The following is a 21,216-nucleotide window of genomic DNA, read 5'->3' as shown; positions in this document are numbered from 1 at the left end:
GATAGATCAATGGGGGTCGTGACACACGTCCTTGCAGCCAGAAAACGGGGCATTAAGCTCCTCCAGCAAGGGGAAAAAAAGGCATGTCTTTAATTCAAGAGCAATTTGCTGATCAGCTGGCATCCTGGGAGCCCTTTACCCCACGCAGGCTGATTCCCACGGAAGCACCAGCCGGACCAAATCTGGGCTCAAGCGGCACAAGGCCATCCCGAAATGCCTCTGCCTTCAGCCAGCTTTCCTTGCTGCCTGGCAGCTGGTAGTTAAAAGACCTGGCAAAACGTGATGTATATATATTATTCTTTCTGTTTTCAATCAAACTAATTTATTTCTTTTGATCTCACTGAGCAGGAGCTGTTGTTCCTACCCCCCCCCCAGGAGTGTTTTAATGACATTTTCCCTTGGAGCCGCACAACCAGTTTTCAACTGGGGAGGAAAAAACCACCGAGGTGGCGGCGGAAAAATGCTCTGCCGGGACAGAGAAAGGAGGAGGTAAAAAAAAAAAAAAAAAAAAAAGGAGAAACTGGAAAAAATGAGACAGCAGGCAGGGAGGGGATGCAGGACCCCCTGAGCCTGATGCTTTGAGGGTCAGGGCTGCCCCCAGGGATGCTTCCCAGCCAGGGCGTTATCCCGGCAGGGCCGGCCAGCCTATTTTCCAGGCGAGGAAATATTTAACCGCAGCGTCAGCGAGCAGGGCAGGCGGGCGCAGGCATGGAGGGCGGCGGGCAGCGCCCGGCCCCCGCTGCCCCCCCGGGCCAGCCCCAGGGCGAGCGCCTGCAGCTCCTGTTGCGTCGCAGCCGGGAGGCCAAAAACTGCGCCTATTGCCCCTACAGCCGCTTCCCGGTGGGCGCTGCGCTGCTCACCGCCAGCGGGGAGATATTCTCTGGTAAGCCGGGGCCGTGTGACTCCCTTCTTGGGTTTTGGGGTCCCCCCCTGCAACCCTTTGGCCATGCATGGGGGTGCAAAGGGTCAGCATGGGGTGCTGGTCCCCGTCCCCCGCCCCCAGCTGCCTCTTGGCAGCCGCCACCCCAGAGCGAGCCAAAGATCGCGGCGGATGGGAAAATACGGGAAATAAATAGGGGAAGAGGGAAACGCGTTGGTGAGAGCCCGGGATGAGGCGGTGCACACAGAAAATGGCTTTTCTTTGCAAATTCTCTAAAAATAAAACCACCTGGAAGGGAAGCTGGCAGGGTTCAGGGTGTCTGAGTGGGTGCTGGGGGCTTCCCCACAGGGTGCAACGTGGAGAACGCCTGCTACAGCCTGGGGGTGTGTGCCGAGCGCACCGCCATCCAGAAAGCCATCTCCGAGGGACACACCAGCTTCAGGGCCATGGCCATCACCAGGTAAGGGTATGCTGAGAGCCGGCACAGCGAGGGACGGGCTGGGGGGCCAGTGGGAACCCCCCCCGTGCACCCAAGGGGCAGCTTCTGCCACAGCAGCCTGAGCGTTTTGCGGGGGGAGGCAGGGTTTTGCATGGTTTTTTGGAGGAGTTGAGGGGAAAATCTGCTGTGGCTCCGTCTTTATTGGTGCATGAAGGTCTTCTGCAGGTGTTCCCCCCACTTCTGACCGCAAGACTGAGCTCTGTGCCCTTCTCCTTTGGCAGTGACATGGGGGACAGCTTCATCGTGCCCTGCGGCGCCTGCAGACAAGTGATGAGAGAGGTGATGCCTCGCACGGGGGCCCCGTGTCTCCTGACCCCAGGCATCATCCCCTGACCCCAGGCATCTCCCTCCAAAACACCCGGAGGTGCAAAGGCGGGGGGTTGCAGCCCCCCAGCACCAGCTCCGGGCTCCCCAAATTGCACTATCCACTGGGAAAGGGGTATTCCTCCTTGTCCCATGTGAGCGGATGCCTGGTGGTAATCCATTAACTTGCCCTCCCCAGGGGGTTTTATTCCTCCCGGGAGCTGCCAGGTGCAGAGTTTGGCCCCGGAACCATCGCCCCAGCTCTGGCAAGCCTGAAAATGGGGTTTTTCCTGCAAAAGCCGAGCTCCCTGCAGAGCCCGTCCTGCTCTCGCCTCCCTCCTCCCCATGGGCACCCCGGCACCTGAGCCTGTTTTTGGGTGGTTAATATTTACCAGGTCTTGGGGCTCAGCTTGAAGGCCGGATTCGGCAGGTTTGGAGTCACCAGGGCTCACTCTGCGGGGGGCAAAAACACAGGATCTGAGCCCAAAATACCCCCTGGGGGAGGTGCTGCTGAAAAGCCACCCCAAAATACATGCTCCCTGCGAACTTGGCCAAAAAAAAGGATTATTTGGGTAATTTGAGGAAGAAGTGCAGGTTTTGCATCGGGCACTTCTCCCTCCTCTTCTCCTGCAGTTCGGCACGGACTGGGACATCTACCTGACCAAAGCAGATGGCACCTATATCGTCAAGAGGCTGGAGGAGCTGCTGCCGCTCTCCTTCGGCCCCGAGGACCTGAAGAAGGTGTGAGCAGCGCGGCCACTGCCAGCCTTTGTCCTTCAGAAGCAGGGGAGGATGATTTTCCCCAATTTCCCCAGCGTGTAAGTGGCTTTTTGGGGATGATGCAATGGGAAACGCGTTTATAGTGTTAAGTTACCTGTTCCTCTCGCTCATCTTCTGATTCAGCACTGATTTGCAGGCACCAGCCTCATCTCACCCCAGGGAAACGGTGAAATCAAATCGTAAAAATTCCCTTTTATTAGAAGTGTCCAGATATTGCTATGGGCAAGGGAGGAGTTCACAGGTGGAGAAGAGTTTGATGCTCAGGCTTGTTGGTACAGAAACCACTCCCGAACAATGCAAAATCATTGCTTGGGAAAACGGTGGATTCTTCAGCTCTAAATGAGAAGCAAAAGCAAAAAGGAAAGGCTCCATTGTTAATAAGCCAATTCAGATTAGCTGATTTGCTGGAACTGGACGGTTATCATGCTGAGTGTGTCCTTTACTTGTTTCTCTCACGCTTGTTTTTCTTGCTTTTATTATGTTTGTGGAGATGAAGACAGAAAGGAGTTTTGGGGGGCTTCTGGAGAGTTTTCTGTCTCCAGAGTAATGCCGTTTGCTGATTGTACTATTAATTTAACTACGCACAATGAAAAATGAATGCGTTACATTTCCCAACCAGCACTGGGCTGGGCATTACTGTGAAATAAAAGCAGCCCTGGTTTATCTCCTACAGTTGCAGCAAATGATGAATCACAGGGAACAAGAAGCGGGGCTGCCCCACTGCCAGGCAGGGCAGGAGGACTCTGGGTCCACAGGCAGGACACGACGAGGACACTGCATGACCCAGAGCATGGTCAGGGCAGTGCTGCCTGTGCTGCCTGCACCCTCCTGGCTGTGCCCTGCTCCGTGCCCTGCTGCGCCCTTGTCTGTGCCCTGCTCCATGCCCTGCCGTGCACAGGGCACCCGTGGCTGTGCCCCAGGCCATGCCCTGCGTTGCACAGGGCTGTTGTACCTTGGCTGCACTCTGCTCCGTGCCCTGCTCTGCACCGGGCTGTGCCCAAGCTGTGCCCAGGGCAGTGCCCCGCTGCTGACCTGCCCCATGCCCCACTGTGCACTGGGCTGTGCCCTGGCCGGGCACAAGCCATGTTCTGCCACGTACAAGCCGTGTTCTGCCATGCACAAGGCATGTTCTGCTGTGCAAAAGCCATGTTCTGCCGTGCACAAGGCATGTTCTGCCGTGCACAAGGCATGTTCTGCTGTGCACAGGGCATGTTTTGCCGTGCCCAGGCCATGTTCTGTCAGGCACAAGCCATGTTCTGCTGTGAACAAGTCACGTTGTGCCAGGCACAAGCCATGTTCTGCTGTGAATAGGCCATGTTCTGCCAGGCACAAGCCATGTTCTGCTGTGCGCAAGCCATGTTCTACCAGGCACAAGCCATGTTCTGCTGTGAATAGGCCATGTTCTGCCAGGCACAAGCCATGTTCTGCTGTGCACAGGGCATGTTCTGCCAGGCACAGGCTATGTTCTGCTGTGCGCAAGCCATGTTCTGCCAGGCACAAGCCATGTTCTGATGTGCGCAAGCCATGTTCTGCCAGGCACAAGCCATGTTCTGCTGTGCACAAGCCCCGTTCTGCCGTGCACAAGCCATGTTCTGCCATGTACAAGCCATGTTCTGCTGTGAATAGGCCATGTTCTGCCAGGCACAAGCCATGTTCTGCTGTGCACAGGGCATGTTCTGCCAGGCACAGGCTATGTTCTGCTGTGCGCAAGCCATGTTCTGCCAGGCACAGGCCATGTTCTGCTGTGCACAAGCCCCGTTCTGCCGTGCACAAGCCATGTTCTGCCATGTACAAGCCATGTTCTGTCGTGTGCAAGCCACGTTCTGCCGTGCCCAGGCTGTGCCCCGGGCCCTGCCCCGGGCTCTGCCCCGGGCTCTGCCCGCTCCTCGCACCGCGCCCGCCCCGGCGGGGAAGCAGCGGGCCGGGGAGGGGGCGTGGCGTTCTGCCGTGCGCTGGCGGGGGGGGGAAACTCCCCGCCCCTTGCTCCGCCCCCGGCCTGACCCTCGCCCCGCCCATCGCCCATCGCCCCGCCCCTTCGCCCCGCCCCACCCACTGAGGCAGCGGCGGCCATGGCGGTGCGGCTGCTGCTGGCCCGGGCCCTGCGGCTGCTGCCGCGCTGCCGCCCGCCCCGCGTCCCCCGGCCCGACCCCCGGCCCGACCCCCGGCTCGCCCCGCCGCCCCCGCCATGGCGGCCCTGGCTGGCTTGGCTGCCGGCCGCTCGCCGCCTCCTGCGCGGCCCGGCCGGCGGGCTGGCGGCTGTGGCGCGGCGGGGCCGCGGCGGGGCCTGCCTGGCGCTGGCGGTGGCGCTGGGGCTGGTGGAGCCGCGCCTGGAGGAGCAGCGACGGGCCGAGGCGGCGTGCCGACACATCCAGGTGCGGCGTCCCCTCGGGGGGGCTGCTGCGGGACCCCCAGGCCCGGGCCTCCCGCTGGGGCACCCTCCGTGAAGGGGAGGGGAGGTCACTGGTGTGGGGAGCCCCTCAGACACCCCCCATGAAGGGCACGGGGGGTCCTTGCTGTGGGGAGCCCCTCAGAACACCCCCCATGAAGGGGAGGGGGGGTCATTGATGTGGGGAGCTCCTCAGACACACCCATGAAGGGGAGGGGAGGTCACTGGTGTGGGGAGCCCCTCAGACACCCCCCATGAAGGGCACGGGGCGTCCTTGCTGTGGGGAGCACCTCAGGTACACCTCTGTGTCTCCCCCAAGGAATTTTGATGAGACTGCTCTGAGCTGCCCTCAGGCACATCCCTGAAGGGGGCCCTGCTGTGGGCAGCCCCACAGCCACCTCTTCCTCCCCAAAAATAGGGTACTGGAGAAGTAACCCCTCACCACCCTAAAGCAGGTTATTGGGGGGGTCCTCACTGTGGGGAGCCCCTCGCTGTCACCTCATGGGGGTCTCATGTTGCAGGAGGTTGGCATCAAGCCCCCGTGTCCGTCCCCTCTCCCTGAGGCAGAGGGGAGCCCTGCGAGGCTGGGCTGGGCCGTGCTGGCAGGGCACCGGGGATGGACGGTGCTCAACATATTTCATGGGTAAAAATAGACCTTTGGTGCTCCGAGCCAGCTGTCACCTGCCCCGCTAACCCGCAGACAAACGTTCCCATGGAGGTTATGCCTTTCCCTGAAGTTTCTCAGGATGCTTTCTCCCCCTTGCCCTGGCTGGGTAGTTAACAAATTTATTAATTAGTAGTTAACAAATAAATTTAACAAATTTTCTGTCTTTCCCCATCCACTATCCCTGAATCTGTGTCATTTTGCCCTAGGACACATCCCTAGGGCAGCCACGGGCGGGTCAGGGTTGTAGCTCATGGAGAAGTGTGCTGGTTTGTATCGGTCCAGGTGACAGCTGTGGACCTGTAGGATGGTGAAAGCTGTGGTTCAACTCCAGAACAGCCCTCCTGTGCTTTGTTTCCTCTTGCCTCTTTTGATTTCCTCCCCCAGCTTTCTCCCATCACTGATTCACTCTTCTTCTAACCAACCCTTTTTAGTCGGCTGCCACAAAAGCTTAGGGCATTGTTTTTCCATCTGTTGTTGCTCTTAATTGGATTTTCTTTTAAATGCTGTTTTCCTGATTTATTTATGGAGGGGGAGAAAAGTGTAATAGTGCATCTCTTTTTAGAAGTATTTAGTTAGACTTGCCTTTACAAAACATATTTATGTTCCAGGTTAGCAAATGACTCCCTCTCCCCATTCCTCCTCTTCCCATGCATCTACAGCACCATCAGAAAGGGCATCTTTGGTAAAGACGGTTTTAGGGGTGATTTGTTTCAGACAAAAATACACAGTCTGCAAATTTTCCCTGTGGTTACAGAGATTTGAGCCTAATGGTTAGAGCCTGAATGTGGCTTTCAGGCTGGACCAACCCAACGGGACATGTAGTATCGCTTGAACAGTAAGGGAGTTCTTCGTTGGGAAGTCTTGAATAACTTAGAATCATAGAACATCTCAAGTTGGAAGGGACCCATAAGAATTTGAGTGGGTTTTTTATTGTTGTCTTTTCTTACTCGTTTCAGACAGTGTTTGTTGGAAAGAACAAGCCGCAGAAAGATCCCCTGAGCTCCTTCCGCTGGCAGGGCTTCAAGCTGGAGGAGTATCTCATCGGCCAACCCATCGGGAAGGGCTGCAGCGCCGCTGTGTACGAGGCAGCTATTCCTTTCTCTCACGATCGTCAGGGGTGTGCGGAGAGCAGCCGTCTCGCGGGGCGGGGGCCAGCCCTGCAGCGGGATCATGGCTCGGCTTCACAAGTGGCTGAAGAGGAGCCTGTAGAGAAACACCAACCGAAAGAGGCTTTTCCGTTAGCTATCAAAATGATGTGGAACATTTCGGTAAGGAGTCAGTTCTTAATCTTGTCTGTCACTGGGAAAGTCTGGTTGAAATGTTTAATGCTTAAGTGTTGAAAGTGCTAATTATGTAGCGCACGATGAGTGTGTCAAAACAAAGCTGTTGATATGTGACACTGGAGACGTTGATTGTTAGCGAACAGTCCCAGAGCAAGGTAATTAGCGTTCATCATTGCTCTGGAATCGGCATTGAGAGCTGCTGGTGGTGGAGTTGTTGGATGTGGAGGTGATGGTTTTGGAAGAAAAGCTTTTCTGAAGCTGGCTGTGCTGGTAAGGTATAAGAATGGGAAAGCCACAGCTGCCGGAGCTTTAGGAATCGGTGTCCTCGTCAGTGTCAGGACAGAGAGAGATTTTCCTCTGCACCGTGCAGCTGAGGTGTGAGTCAGTGGTGGCGGGGGTGCGGCAGTAACCTGTGCACTGGGTGGCCGTGCCGGGAAGTGGATGGGCGAGATCTGCACTAGTGTTTTGACTCTGGTGATCCAACCCCTCAAGGTGGCTATCCCACATTTAAAAAAATCCACGTGGCTTTTCCCATTGAAGAGTTATTGTGGCACTTGATGTGAGAAGTGGATATTCTAAGAGAGTCTTCCAAAATGCCAACATCTGAAATCCCTTGGGCTCCAGAAATACCCTGGCATTTAGCTGTGGACTTTTCCAGTCAGGTTTTAAGGTTGAAAGTGAGTGTTAATGTATAGCTCAGCGTGCTAACAGTCGAGGATGCATTTGAAGAGACAAATGGATTTCTTTCTGCAAGTAAAGGCCTTGCCACTTAAGTAATTAATTGCCTTCCCCAATTTTCAAAGTAGAGAAGGGAGTCCCTTCACTCTAGACTTAGCTGATCTAACTCCAGGTACAGTGCCAGCATCAGGATTATCTGCTTTCAGTCTGTATTGAGGTTGGATGATTTTGGAGCTTAACCCAATGTGGTGTGTATTTGCTGTTACAGGCGGGTTCGTCAAGCGAAGCCATCCTCGATGCCATGGGCCGAGAGCTTGTTCCAGCCACAGGGGTGGCCTTGGCCGGAGAGTACGGAGCCGTCGCTGGCCGCAGGTACGGTCACCGTGGAAACGGCGGCGGGTCGCAAACGGGGACGTGCTAATTTTACCCATCTAATTTTGCAGCACATCTGTACCGTTAAGAAGATGGCCAGAGGTTTCTATAATAGTTCCTGAAAGTAGATAAAAATGAAGCCTTGGGATTATTAATGGCTCGGGAGGCTTGTATGTGTGTTTTGTCTAAGTGACAGTGCCCTCAGAAGCGCTGTGCGCCTCAAACATCACGCAGGGACGGGCTGCTGGCTGCCGTGGGCATTTTTCTCCGGTGTGCTTTTCTCCAGCACAAGTAGGACACCGCATAGCAATACCGCTGTTCAAACAGTGATTTATCACAGTCTCGTTTACTCTGAGGAGCAGATTGTGGCACGGCTTGTTGGCGTGCAGGGAATACCTACCGCTAAACTGCACCGGCTTGGATTGTCGGAAGGGAACGGCAATAATTGGGGACCAGCTGGGGTCCTGACAGGTGACTGTGGCCAGGCACAGTTTCCCCGTGTGTAAAATGCACTGATATCTGCAGAGTTAAAGGCTGGGAGCAGCTCCTTCTGATTAAACATCATTTAAATGTGCATCGTGGTGCTTTTTAATTACAGAAATACACACCTACAATCAGTAACAACTTGACTATTAAACATCAAACAATTGGACTGTGAAACAATTAGACTGTACTATTTTAAAACTGGTTTGGTTGTACAATGGGTGCTGGGCAGGGAGGTGGAAACTGTTCTAGTGCAGGGAAACTGGTGAGAAAGAAAATGGAAAATGACTCGGTTCCCACTCTTTCACCCAAGTGAGAAGTGAGCAAACAACACGAAGGTGGAAAATCGCACAGAAACTTTTAAATTATCTCAAGTTAGCTGTCTTTTTGTTCAAAAACGCATCTTTTTGTTTGATTTGAAACAATGAAGTCCGCAGTCCAGATTGTCTGATTTAAATTTCAAATACATCTCGGCTGCCAATACAAATGAATAATGAATGCTGTGTGGTACATCAGTGCAGCAGAGCAGCCAAAGGGATATTTGACATTCAGGGGATGAGAGAGGAGAGAGATCTGTTTTGCAGATACAGATAGGTAACCTGCTTTTCATTGTAGTGAGTGCTTCCTGCCTGCGCCATAAAATAGAGGGTCTAAATTGATATGCTTAGTGTGAAGTTGACCTTTATTTTACGTCTAACAAAGTAATTGTGTTTGGTTTTTTTTTCTTTAAAGCTATTGTAGTTCTTTTTGAACTGAGAAGCAGCCTGTGACTAGCTCTGCCTTTGTCAGCAGCGTGGAAGGGCTAGTAGGGTTTGAATAAAATTAAAGGCTGCGTGTTAAGTGTAAGGGTTTCCAGCAAAGCTTCTTTTGTTGCGCTGGTAAAGCACCAATATTTCCTGTTCAACCATTGTATATAGGGAAATCCAGTTTCAAAAGACTCCTCCTAACAGCCACAGGTGAAGTCCTGAAGTACCCTCCGCTGCTGTGTCGGCGGACGGCGCTGCCTTGGCGATGGTTTGCTGTGCTGTGGGAAGCACCGGGGTAGATTTTGAACTCCAGAGAAAGTGCTGGGACCTGCCCGCTCCAGCGGTGGATCTGCTCAGGCTGTGGGTGCTCTGCACCCCCGCGGGAAACGCCGGGCTGAGGCGCTGGTTAGGAAACGGGCCGTGCGGGCAGGGAGGTTGCTGTCCGCCTTCTTTCTAACCTGATGGTTTCCGGGATGTGAACGTTTGAATGTTTGCTTAATGAGCAGTCCTGTAATCTGTACTGAACAGCCTTAATGCTCTTTCTAGTAAGGTTTTCACTGCAGAATAAACGTGTTTGCACACTGCTTTGGAACCCTGTGGTGGGGAGGACGGGCCATATTAATGAAAAGTAATTTCAGAAATGAGAGAGATGTGTCTGTGATAAATCAGAACTGACCAAGAGATCGATGTAATCGGTGATACCTGTATTTTTGTGCAGAAAACCTGTCCTTGGGAGGAAGAAGTTGCAGCCTCATCCGAATATAATCCAGGTGATCCGAGCGTTCACATCCTCTGTCCCTTTGCTGCCTGGAGCCTTCGCAGACTATCCCGATGTTCTTCCGTTAAGCCTGAACCCCAGAGGGATCGGTCACAGCCGCACGCTCTTCTTGGTGATGAAGAAGTAGGCAGAGAGCAGCTTGTTAATGCGACTCGGGCTTTTTGTGACACTGCCCTGCAGGGCTGTATATTCTGCTGCTACACGGGTCCTTGCAAAGAGTTGGCCTGGGCTGCTGCCAAAAAGCAGAGTATGCTCTTGGAAACGCCTCCTAAGACCCATTCCAAGTCCTTGAGATTTTAACTCTTGTTCAACAATGAAGACAAGCCATTCTTTTTAATAATTACCCCACATTACAGTAAGAAATGTGGAGCTTGTCCCCATTTGTCTGCCCTTCTAAGTCCGAACTTCACCCCTAGTCTGAACACGCTGCTAGAGACAGAGTAGAATCGGTAATGAGATTTGTTATTGCCCAGCATCTCTGACTTTCTCAGTTGGGTTTTGGTTTTGAATGGGTACTGCAGCGGCATTGACATAAAAGCACCTTCTGTTTCCCACTCTTTTGTTCTGCCTGCCTCTGGAGAAGTGCTCTGTCCTGTCTGTATTTCCAGAATATGTTCTTTCTCCTGATTAGCGCAGCTCATTTTGCTCATATGATCTGCATTATTAATCTGCTGCCTCTTTCATGCAAAATAGAACACTAGTCCGTAAAACCCTGTAATGACCACTGTATACCTGGAGCCTCTCGCCGTGCTGTTTAAGAGGCTTCTTTTATTCACGGTTGAACTCGGGCGAGAACGCTGAAAATTCAGTGGTGGGTGTTGTTGCAAAACAGGATTTGAGAACAGCAGCCAGGGGAGCGTGTCAGGTTGAGGCTGGGAGGTGGGAAGGCATCGTGGAGGTCAGGAAGAATTTGGCACACGCGAGCATGCCATATCCCCAACCAGACAGCACCGAGGTTGAACCACAAGCAATAAGCTTCCAGGATGCTAATTCAGAGGTTTTCCTTGTTTTGAGCAGTTATCCGTGCACGCTGCGCCAGTATCTGAGGGAGAGCAGTCCGGATGTTTGTCTCTCCACGATGATGATTTTACAGCTCTTGGAAGGCGTGGACCATCTTGTTCGACATGGAATAGCACACAGAGACCTGAAGTCTGACAACATCCTGGTTGAATTTGATTCTGGTACGTAGATTGCTGAGTATAAATGCCAATTAAGTCATGCACAGAAGTGATGCAGTCGTGTCAGTATTCACAGAAGTTTTACCCAGGCGTGCGTTTGGGGGAAAAACGAGCATCAAACCCTTTGAAGAGTCTCGGGTTTAGTTTTTAGCTTATTGCTTGCTGTCGCTGCCGTGCTGGGGAAGTCAGTTATTCTGTCTGTGCCTCAGGTTTGGATCATTAAAGTGGACTTGAAAGCAGCGTTGTGCTGTAATCAGATGGAGAGACACAGTGTATTGCTGAGGAGATGCGTTGCACAAGCACAGCGAACGTCAGCTGGGGCAGATGGGCGTATTGTAACACCACATTTGCTTCAGGCTCCTGGCTCTGGCATCTCTCAGCAGCCACATAGCACAGGGCAGTTCTTAAAATCCCACCTCATGGTCAGGTTAATAGTGCTGCACCCTGGGATGATGAAACATCACTTGGAAGGCGAGGGGAGCCACAGTGTTAAAGCCAAAAGCAGCGTTTTCATCGGCTTGTTCTCCTGTCAGCCTCTCTAACTGAGATTTTAATTACCTGAGCTCTTTTTCAGGGTGATTGAGATTTAAATGTTCAGGAAACAATAGCAGGCAGCCAGATCTGTGTAATTAAAGGTCTTGGTACAGCAGCCGTGAAAGGTTTTCAGCGATACTAATGCCATCCTTCTTTTGTTGAAGGAACTATCCTGACTGTGGTTAGGAATGATCGAAAGCATCGACTTTTCTGTATCAGAGTCTGGAGAAGTAATGATTCTGCTTTGCAATGTTTGACTTGTCATCAGGACAAGGACTGTTAACTAATGCAAAATTTCTCCAGCCTTTTGCTATAGCTAAGTATGTATGTGCCTGTTGATAGCTTTTCCTATAGATAAAAACAGAAAAAAAAATAATATATTCCTCCATCATGGATGAGTTTCTAACCTTATGTGTCTTCAATTTTATGGTATCTGCAACATTTTGTGAGACACACGTTCCATGGGGAGCAGTATTATCCTCTAAAGAGGAAATGGAATAACAACCTAATAATACAGAGGCAAAGAAGGAAGACAGCGTGTGGTCATGCTGATTCCTGGGGGTATTGAGATTGTTCCTGAAGACTGTCTCTGGTGTCCATGTGATGTGGTGTTTACTACAGCCCCGTCCTCCCAGACCTAACTCTGGTAGCCCTGTGTTGTTTGCAGCTGGCTGCCCCTGGCTGGTGATCACGGACTTCGGCTGCTGTTTGGCAGATGAAAACATTGGCTTGAGACTGCCTTTCACCAGCTCCTACGTGGATCGGGGTGGCAACGGCTGTCTTATGGCACCCGAGGTAAATCCCCCTGTGGTAATGCCTTGTGTTGCTGCTTGTCTGCTTGTCCTGCTGTCAGGACTAAATAGTTTCAGCCCCAGCTGCGATAGGAACTTGAAAAAGGGTGGGATTAGGTCTAGAAGCAGTGGAGGGGCTGCGTGCACGTCGCTTTGCTGTGATTTGTCCTTGAGCCTTCCCCCACATGCACACACCGATACTTGCTTACGTGGTCCCCGCTGGTGTGTGTTCATGGTAATACCTGCTGAAAGCCTCTGCGATCAGATCGATCGTTTTCTGCCCGTTCCTGCTGACTGACGTAACTCGGTCACGCAAGGCAGCACCCGTAGCTGGTTACTGCATAACTAATCTCACCCTGCGTCCGTCAGGGAGAGCCGTGTCCCCTAAAGCGGCGTAGGAGGTCCATGTCCTAAATTGCGTTACGCTTGTTAAACATCTCTGTGCTCATAAAAAAAGTTGTTTTTAAACCTGTGCTGAGCAGTTGTCGAACAGACACCTTGAGCGCGAAAAGGTGGAATGTAATCAGTCGGTGTTATGAGGCAGAATTGACCTTTCCCACAAAAACTTTGCTCTTTAGTCTTTTCTCAGGCCCCTTTCTATGTAGCTATTAAAGAAGTTTATGCAGTGTTGCGACAGTAGTTTTTGGGTGAAGTTCAAGGTGGTTGTGAAATGATTTACAGTTCCTTTTTATTTCTCTGATGATAACTGTAATAAAAGCGCAGGCACCCTTAACTGCCCGCTTGGCCTGCAGCACCTTGCCTCGCATTTCCTGAGTGCTGTGGGGTGTTGGCTGCTCCTGTCTGTCTGAGATCCCAGCATGAAATAGCCCTCGGGACTTTGTGAATGCTGGTCAGGGGCAGTGACTAAAGCCTAGGCGCAAGGACCAGGCTCCTCCCAGTGTCCTGGTGAGCTGAGCAGTGCCAAAGGCTTAGGGCATGCCAATAGGGAATATTTATGCCAGACATTTAGATGAAATATAGCTTTGGTTTCAGTCTCTCTCAGTTTATTACAGCAGAAATGCTGAATCAACCCTTGAAAATTAGTTCCAGCCCAGAGCCCACACTAGAGCTGGTTGTTGGAACATCCCCATCTCTGTGACAGGTGATCACAGCGTCACCTGGCCCAGGCACGGTGATCGACTACAGCAAAGCCGACGCTTGGGCTGTTGGAGCGATCGCCTATGAAATCCTTGGCCTGGCCAATCCTTTCTATGGCCACGGGGACTCGACTCTGGAAAGCAGAAGTTACCGTGAAGACCAGCTGCCAGGCCTGCCCGATCGTGTGCCCCGCGAGGTGAAGCAAGTGATAAAGATGCTACTCCAGAGGGATCCCGACAAGGTAAGAAACTGTTGTCTTGAAGAAGCCAAGTCTAACTGGTCTTCGGGAGTGTTGTTTGTAGATCCCTTCGCCCTGGAGGGCTACGGGTGCAGGACTGTAACCCGGGTATGGCTGCAGTCTAGGTAACGATCGGAGACAAACAAAAAGTCTTTGCTGAAGCGCAGTGCAGCCCCTCACGTGTGGCACTCGATAGTTTCAGGGATTTCAGCGGATGTTTGTGTTAGGGACTGGACCTTGAATTGGGGGGTTACATGCAGGTGCCTGATATTAATAGTCACAGCAAGGTTTTTATTTCACAGCAACCGTGTGGTGCCTTAGAGGAGGCCTGGGGGACCTTGGGCAGTGTAGATGCTCCACGCTAGTGATGTGAGGCAGGTGCAGCAGGGTCAGCTAACCTTCCCTCTCCTTTTTTTGCAGAGATTGTCTGCTAGAATTGCTGCTAACGTGCTTCACCTAAGCCTCTGGGGTGAAAGCGTTCTAGCATCCAAGGCTCTGAAACCCGACCAGATGATCGCCTGGCTGCTCTGCCAGTCTGCGGCCGCTTTGCTCATGGATGGACTGGTGGATAAAAGCCGGGTAGAAACCAAAATGAAGATGTGCTTTTTGGCAAACCTTGAGTATGAAGACCTCTGGGCAGCAATATTCCTGTTGCTGGCCTGGAGAAGCCGGTCTGAGTGATGAGTACCACCTGGGCCAGGACCGTGCAATAGATAAACAGCACTTTCTAAAGGCACATAGGAATTTGTTTTTTCTGTCTGCCTGGAATCATGTAGTGCTTTAGGGAACAAAACTGCAGGCCTGTGTTTAAGAGGTTGAGTTTATCTCTAGCAAGTGTTAGTACACACTGCTTTTCTCTCCCTGCTAGAGGAAATGCCCTTGCTTCATTACTCTCTTAGTATGAGGGTGTGTGGACCTTGCAGGTGTCCTGAGGTGCGTGGTTGGTTTTACTCACATTTGGGAATTCTTAATTCACTTTTAAGTTTTGTGTGTTGGATGAAGCCAGTTCCCTTTCAGAAGAGGGTGTGTGTGGGAGGAAGCACTTGTTTAGCTGCTTTTTGCACAGAAGTGTCACGGATTTAAACCATACACTGAGAAAGCCGAGCTGACGAAGGGACAGCAATCTTTCTTTTCTTAGGGAAACCAGCAGTGGTCTTAAGAGGATATTCCTCTGCAGCCACAGACGGATCTTGCTATAAAATGACAGCCTGAAAGCCTCCGAGTGAGGTGCTGCCTGGTAACATGAGCGTCAGGAGCTGCTCGCTTCTTAGGATAACGCACCATCAAATACCTCGCTAGTTGTACGCAAAATAGCGGAAGCCCATTGAACCCAAACCCACTTACATTTGTTTCTTGACTGTTGTAGTTGTGCAGTGACTGCTGCCGCGGGGTCCAAGGCTGAGTGAAACTGTGTCTAGTTAGGGATAACACTGCAAATGGATCGGGGCTGAGCAGCAGTGCCTGCTTAAAGAGTTTAGTGTGATGCTCTTCTGCTTTACTGACCTGTTTTTTTCTGTTGAGCAATGAAGTAATATTCTTTGGTCAGGGAGGATAGGAGACGTCGATGTTTGAACAACAACAGTTGTGTTTATGAAAACATCATTTGATTTCGTGTCTGTTAATTGTGTTTAGAGGAACTTGGGGAGAAAGTTATTTATGCTTGTTGCACAATAAATTGAAGATTAAGCTCTGCTGAGTGGGTTCTGTAAATCTAGTTCGTCTCCGCTCACAGGATCCAGGCTTTAGGCTGTGGAAGCCTTGGGGGCAGCGTAGCCCTGGTTCAGTGGTGTTGGAAAAGATCATTCAGCTCTTTCCACATTATTTTATTCCACCAAGTGAAGTTTCCTGAAGAGGGACGGACCTTGCCTCGTGAATGTGCCTGTTACGTACTCTCCTGAATGGTAAATCCCTGGCTGCTCCTGCAGTTTCCAGGCTGATGACATCGTGTGTCCAATGGCTGACATCCCTAAGCGTCACACGGTAACGTGCCCTCGAGGTCTTGCACGCTGAAACGGCGTCTTGTTCGGCAACAGTGCGAAACTGCCGACCAGGGAACGGCCCTGCTCCTCTTGCTGTGAACACAGCACACTGCTGGGGCTGTAAAGAAGGTCCAGAGCCTGGGAAATCACAGAAAATGAGCTCTCTGGGCAAAAAGTTGCAGAAAAAGAACTACTGAATCTTGATCTAACCCTAACCAAAGCTGCTGCTGTTTTTTTCTTAGATACTGAGTTCTTGCAGCGTGTTTTTAGCCGGGATGGCTGCCTTGGATTTGTGTGTGCGCTCTCCTGTGAGCTCTCTGCCCCTGCAGCAGTGAGGCCAGTTCCCTGGACACTGTCTCTGGAGTTTTTTGAAGAGTAAATACTGTCACTTTTTTGGTAGATCTCTACTCTGACCTCTCATTTTGTTCTGTTTCTCTGAACCAACAAGAGCTGGTTAGTCAGCAAGGCGCAGCTCTGCTTGTTGACACGCTGAGTCTTCCCTTGTCCCTGCAGTACCGGGCATGGAATACACACATATTCCATATCCAGACCAGCTGTGTGGAGCTGGCTTTCGCCTGTGAACAGATTCTGGGTTTTTTTTCCCCCTTGATTTTCCTCCCAGGTCCAATCGTTACACAAGTAGGGAGCCGAATTAGGAGCTGGAGCTACCTGATTTCAAGCGTGTCGTTATTAGGCCAACCAGGGTTTGATCTTTGCTGGTTAACTCCAGACATTGGAAACTTGCATCCCCTGGAAATCATCTCATTTCATCTCTCTGTCCTCAAAAATGGCCTAAAACGCTTGTCCCGCAGCACTGCCTCTGGTTCTTAAATCCCTATTATTGCTTCTCGTGTCTCGCATTTGGTCTGTCAACGGTTCTGCTGAGGTTAGACTTTTTTTTGTTTTCTTTCACTGCCAGCCTTTTGTTAATGAGACGTTTTTATGATTTTTTTCAGCACTGCGGGGGGCTTTTGTAAAGTGCAGTTTAAAAGTATATGCTGTTAATGCAACCAGTGCTGCCTTACTTTCTGCAAATGCCCAAGAGGAGCGAAACTGGAACATTTCCCAGGGCGTCCCTCTTGCCTTCTCATGCCGATCCCCAGGCAGGCTCTTGCCGGAGACGCTCGAGCCGAAGCCCCTTGCTGCCGTGTTTGTTGCCGGTGTTTACCTGGAAGCAGACGGTGCTGTGGGGAAAAGGGGGTGGCCGGGAGGGGGAACGCAAAGCCCAAGCCCAATCTCTGCCCTTCCCCGAGCCGCGGGGTGTCAGCCGCACTTTGAGCCCTGGGGAGTGCGGGGGGAGGCACGGCGGTGGCTGGCTCTCTGCCTGGCTGTGGTGCTTGCCACCACGCTGCAGGCTCCACAGCACCTCATTCTGCTCCGTGCGGGGCAGAGGGTCGGAGCCCGCGGGGCAGGATGAGACGCCTGCTCTGGGCCGCCTGCAGCCAGCCCCTGCCCCGGGAAGCCGGGCTCCGCGCTCGCCAGCTGGTTGCGTTTGCTGCGGCGGCCACCCCACGCCGTGGCCGGTGGCCCCCGGCTCTCCCGGCTGCCTCTGGCTCCTCGCCCGGCGCATCCACAGGGCTCCTCCAGCACCAGGGGCATGGGACCCCTTGCCGCTGGGGCTCGCAGTTCAATGTGCCCCCCAGCGCCCAGTTGGTGGCCCGGCCCGTGGGGGTCTGCTCCATGATGAAACTTCCTGTTCAGGCGTCGGCGGAGGGACTGGACGCAGCTTTCGTCGGCGTCCCTCTAGACACGGGCACATCCAACCGGCCAGGAGCCAGGTGAGGGCCAGCCCCGCTGCCAGGCTTTGCTCCGGGCGGCGCTGGCCTGGGGAGCTCTGCCATTTTCTCCAGCTTTTCCCCATCTCCCCAGGTTCGGCCCGCGCCAGATCCGGGCCGAGTCGGCGATGGTGAGGAGGTACAACGCCAGCACCGGGGCAGCGCCCTTCGACTCCCTGCGGGTGGCTGACATCGGGGACGTGAACGTGAACCTCTACAACCTGCCTGACAGCTGCTGCCTCATCCGAGAGTCCTACCAGAGGATCGTGGCCTCGGGCTGCGTGCCCCTCACCTTGGGTAAGGACCCTGCGCCTCCCTGCCTGGCCGCTGCCTCTCTGCTCATCCAAACTCCCTCTCCTCCTGCCCTCATGTGGTCTGAACACGGTAGAAGGTGAGCGATGAACGTGTCCTCTGCTAAATCATGGGTAAATCCTGGGTAAATTTACGTGCTCTCTGCTGAAATGAGTGCCATCGGTGATGTCTCTTGTAACAAAAATGGGGAGAACAAGTCAGCCAAGAGACTCTTTCAGCACACAGCCTGCAGCTCAACCGCAAATCCAATCAGCAGCATGCTTTTGGCGTCCTGTTGAGCAGGATCCAAAGCAAGAGCAGTCTCCGTCCCTCTGGAAAGCCTCAAGCTTGAGCGAGTGCCCAGCCGTGTGCTGCTTTGCACGAGGCGTGATTTGGACGCGTGTTCGAGTTTCCAGCTGTCGCAGCTTGGCATCGCTAAACGAAGCGAGTGTATAGAGTAATGAGGGGCAAGTTATCAGTTACAGCGTCCTCAGATGTGAATCAAGCACCTATTTATAAGCCTGGTCAAGGGTCCTGCAGCCGGGAGCCTCAGGTTTTCCTTTGGGAACAAAGCCCTGGGGTGTATAAACAAGTGCAGGATAAATGCAAGGGGGGAAAAAAAATCAACGGGGAACAAATGTAATGAGTGCTGAGCACCCCTTACACCCTCTTCCCTGTCCTGTTGCAGGTGGAGATCACACCATAACGTACCCCATCCTGCAGGCCATGGCAGAAAAGTAAGTTTCTAACCTGGGACTGTAGAATAAGGACCTAGAAGGAGCCTCGGGGAAGGCTCCTGGTGTGCTGGCCACGGTGTAGGCAGGGCCATCGCACACGGGGTGGGGACTGACGTGGCCACCCTGTCTCAGGCACGGTCCTGTGGGACTGGTGCATGTGGATGCCCACACAGACACTGGAGACAAAGCCCTGGGGGAGAAGATCTACCATGGGACCCCATTCCGGCGCTGTGTGGAGGAAGGGCTGCTGGACTGCAGGCGCGTGGTCCAGATCGGCATCCGTGGCTCCTCCTACGACCCCGATCCTTACAAGTATTGCCGGGACCAGGTAAGCTCAGCCGCAGGCATGCGCCGAGCGCTGCTTTCTCTCCCTGCTGTTAATATTCCCGTGTCATTGCTATTCACAGAATCACAAAATCATCTCGGTTGGAAAAGACCTTGAAGATCATCCAGTCGAACCATTAACCTCACACTGACCATTCTCAAGGGATCCACCAGATCCCTCAGCGCTGGGTCAACCCGACTCTTCAACCCCTCCAGGGATGGGGACTCCCCCCCTGCCCTGGGCAGCCCATTCCAATGCCCAACAACCCCTTCTGCAAAGAAATCCTTCCTAAGAGCCAGTCTGACCCTGCCCTGGCGCAGCTTGAGGCCATTCCCTTTTGTCCTGGCGCTGGTTCCTTGGCTCAAGAGACTCCTCCCCCCTCTCTGCACCCTCCTTTCAGGGAGTTGGAGAGGGCCAGGAGGTCTCCCCTCAGCCTCCTCTTCTCCAGACTAAACCCCCCCAGTTCCCTCAGCCGCTCCCCATCAGACCTGTGCTCCAGACCCTGCACCAGCTCCGTTGCCCTTCTCTGGACACGGTCGAGTCATTCAATGGCCTTTTTGGAGTGAGGGGCCCAAAACTGAACACAGTAATCGAGGTGTGGCCTCACCAGTGCCGAATACAGGGGTAGGATCCCTTCCCTGTCCCTGCTGGCCAGGAAGAAAAGAAACCGCTTGGCTTGCAGGACGAGTGCTCCCGGTGCACCGAACCATTAGCTGAGAATAAGAGGGGGGGCGGTGAGCGGAGAGTGCTTCAAGGTGCACCTCTGCAGCTTGGCTCTGGGATCAGGATTTATCCCAGCAGAAATCCGGGGCGGGGCAGGGGATGCTCTGCTTCGCCTGCCTTTCCCTGAGCGGATGCCTGTGTGTCTGTGCGCCCGCAGGGCTTCCGGGTGGTCCCGGCTGAAGAGTGCTGGAGGAATTCCCTGGTGCCGCTGATGAGGGAGGTGAGGAAGCAGATGGGGGACAAGCCCGTGTACATCAGTTTTGATATCGATGGAATAGACCCCGCGTACGCCCCGGGCACTGGGACGCCGGAGATAGCTGGGCTCACGCCTGCGCAGGTAAGGGGGAGGCAGCTTCGTTTCCCAGTGGGAAGGGGACTTTTTTGCTCCCATTAAAGGAGGTTGTGCTGCCAGCGCAGCAAAGCAAAGGGTTAGGGAGGGTTAGGGAGCATTTCATAGCAGGAGTGAGGAAAGGAAATGTTGAACTGATGTGATTTGGTCTGTATACGTTGGGTGGCCTTAGCTGCATATGGGGAAAGCAGAGCCCTGACAAGGTCAGATGTATTTCTTGATCCAAAATCTGTTTTTTTTTCCCTAGGCTTTGGAGATTATTCGTGGCTGCAAAGGCCTGAACATAGTGGGATGTGACCTTGTAGAAGTTGCACCGATGTACGATGTCTCTGGTGAGTCTAAAGGTGGTTGAGAGTAAGACGTGTGTGCCTGGCAGAGGCGGCTGACCGCCCTGGGGGAAAGCGGCTGGGCATTCATGGCTTGTTTTTTTTTCCCCTTTTTGTCTTTTCTTAGGTAACACGGCCCTCCTGGGGGCAAACCTGCTCTTCGAGATGCTGTGTGTTCTCCCCAGCGTGAAGACAATGTGAGGGCAGCTCCCGGGGCAGCGCAGCTCTGACCCCCACCTGGCCTGTTCCCCTCGACCGGTTGCAGTGAACGTGGGCTTTGCAGTAAGAAATAAATGCCATTTACCGCTAGAAAAAGTAATTTTAAGCTGACAAACTGTAGGTAGCAGATTGAGTTTGAACAGCCCATTTAACTGGTCGCTTTTGAGTTTGCCTAGGAAAGGAAAAGATGAGGGTAATGGTGTTTCGCCTCTGCTTTCACAGCTGGAATTACTCACCCGGCTCGTGGGGGCTCGTGGCAAAGCTGTCGCTGGTACAAGGTTCCTCCCGTTAAGCTGCAGCAGCAGGAGGATGAAGGCAGAGGAAGGGAGGGCAGCCAAAGGTGGAGAGTAGGGGGATATGGGGCTGAATTTCTGCCAGGGCTGACCGGGTGTCTCCCACGGCAGGAGCGGTTTAATTGCTCCTGGAACATCCGAGCTGACGCGGAGGTGAGGTTTGTTTATACATGGAAACACGGAGCCACCTCATCACACATTAAAATAGTTTATTTTGGTTGCGAATCTGTAATTGTCTTAAAACAAAATGACATCAGTGCCTGTTCACAAATACAAAACAAAACAAAAATAAAAAAGACAAATCTGCCAAATAAGTTAATTCCCTCCCCCCCTCCCAGTATCAAAAGTGCAAAATATGTACCTAGTTTTCAGTCCTACTTCTCAGGCTGCGTTAGTGCACTAGTTCCCAGCAGGATTTTGGTGGACAGCAGAGGGGAGGCGGGCAGCCGCTGCCCCCCACGCTCGCTCCAGGGAGGAGTTTTGGTACAACCTTCAGACTGGGGGC

At 52.9% G+C, this 21,216-nt stretch overlaps 3 protein-coding genes across 6 annotated transcripts; all 3 read left to right on the top strand.

Annotated features, from left to right (window-relative positions):
- Positions 1 to 319: 319 nt before the first annotated feature.
- CDA (cytidine deaminase) lies at positions 320 to 3,132 on the top strand. Of its 2 annotated transcripts, none has more exons than XM_074892767.1 (4): positions 320 to 489; positions 1,229 to 1,340; positions 1,545 to 1,658; positions 2,316 to 3,132. In XM_074892767.1, exons 1-4 carry the CDS (start codon positions 386 to 388, stop codon positions 2,427 to 2,429), a joined length of 444 nt encoding a protein of 147 aa, XP_074748868.1. In that variant the 5' UTR covers positions 320 to 385; the 3' UTR covers positions 2,430 to 3,132. The 2 variants fall into 2 exon arrangements, with proteins under 2 accessions (XP_074748868.1, XP_074748867.1); XM_074892766.1 differs by lacking the exon at positions 320 to 489 and adding an exon at positions 510 to 883 and having other exon boundaries at positions 1,601 to 1,658.
- Positions 3,133 to 4,531: 1,399 nt separating this feature from the next.
- PINK1 (PTEN induced kinase 1) lies at positions 4,532 to 15,385 on the top strand. Its single transcript, XM_074893216.1, has 8 exons — positions 4,532 to 4,834; positions 6,472 to 6,783; positions 7,745 to 7,848; positions 9,796 to 9,978; positions 10,873 to 11,036; positions 12,235 to 12,362; positions 13,461 to 13,697; positions 14,115 to 15,385. The coding sequence occupies exons 1-8, from the start codon at positions 4,532 to 4,534 to the stop codon at positions 14,373 to 14,375; spliced, it is 1,692 nt and encodes a 563-aa protein (XP_074749317.1). The 3' UTR covers positions 14,376 to 15,385.
- A 273-nt stretch (positions 15,386 to 15,658) lies between these two features.
- On the top strand, positions 15,659 to 20,936 carry AGMAT (agmatinase (putative)). 3 transcript variants are annotated; one of them, XR_012632082.1, is made up of 8 exons: positions 15,659 to 17,451; positions 17,543 to 17,745; positions 18,428 to 18,476; positions 18,609 to 18,804; positions 19,682 to 19,861; positions 20,121 to 20,205; positions 20,327 to 20,481; positions 20,823 to 20,936. XR_012632082.1 is itself a non-coding variant. In XM_074893217.1 (7 exons), exons 1-7 carry the CDS (start codon positions 17,087 to 17,089, stop codon positions 20,398 to 20,400), a joined length of 1,152 nt encoding a protein of 383 aa, XP_074749318.1. In that variant the 5' UTR covers positions 15,659 to 17,086; the 3' UTR covers positions 20,401 to 20,936. The 3 variants fall into 3 exon arrangements, 1 of the variants encoding a protein (XP_074749318.1); XR_012632081.1 differs by having other exon boundaries at positions 20,641 to 20,936; XM_074893217.1 differs by having other exon boundaries at positions 20,327 to 20,936.
- Positions 20,937 to 21,216: the final 280 nt, after the last annotated feature.

The sequence above is a fragment of the Strix uralensis genome, chromosome 23, assembly GCF_047716275.1.
Source record: "Strix uralensis isolate ZFMK-TIS-50842 chromosome 23, bStrUra1, whole genome shotgun sequence".
Taxonomy (NCBI): Eukaryota; Metazoa; Chordata; class Aves; order Strigiformes; family Strigidae; genus Strix; species Strix uralensis.
Note: the sequence above shows the minus strand (reverse complement) of the source record. Positions and strands in the feature narration are given on the sequence as shown.

What these genes read in the sequence shown, in the direction of transcription:
- PINK1 (XM_074893216.1), top strand. Translation starts at nt 4,532, where the DNA reads ATGGCGGTGCGGCTGCTGCTGGCCCGGGCCCTGCGGCTGCTGCCGCGC. An exon ending in CCTGGTTGAATTTGATTCTG is followed by an intron (nt 11,037 to 12,234) that starts GTACGTAGATTG and finishes TGTTGTTTGCAG; the next exon opens with CTGGCTGCCCCTGGCTGGTG. An exon ending in TCCAGAGGGATCCCGACAAG is followed by an intron (nt 13,698 to 14,114) that starts GTAAGAAACTGT and finishes CTTTTTTTGCAG; the next exon opens with AGATTGTCTGCTAGAATTGC.
- AGMAT (XM_074893217.1), top strand. Translation starts at nt 17,087, where the DNA reads ATGAGACGCCTGCTCTGGGCCGCCTGCAGCCAGCCCCTGCCCCGGGAA. An exon ending in CTGCGTGCCCCTCACCTTGG is followed by an intron (nt 17,746 to 18,427) that starts GTAAGGACCCTG and finishes GTCCTGTTGCAG; the next exon opens with GTGGAGATCACACCATAACG. An exon ending in CTGCAGGCCATGGCAGAAAA is followed by an intron (nt 18,477 to 18,608) that starts GTAAGTTTCTAA and finishes ACCCTGTCTCAG; the next exon opens with GCACGGTCCTGTGGGACTGG.
- CDA (XM_074892766.1), top strand. Translation starts at nt 709, where the DNA reads ATGGAGGGCGGCGGGCAGCGCCCGGCCCCCGCTGCCCCCCCGGGCCAG. An exon ending in AGGGCCATGGCCATCACCAG is followed by an intron (nt 1,341 to 1,600) that starts GTAAGGGTATGC and finishes CTCCTTTGGCAG; the next exon opens with TGACATGGGGGACAGCTTCA. An exon ending in GCAGACAAGTGATGAGAGAG is followed by an intron (nt 1,659 to 2,315) that starts GTGATGCCTCGC and finishes CTTCTCCTGCAG; the next exon opens with TTCGGCACGGACTGGGACAT.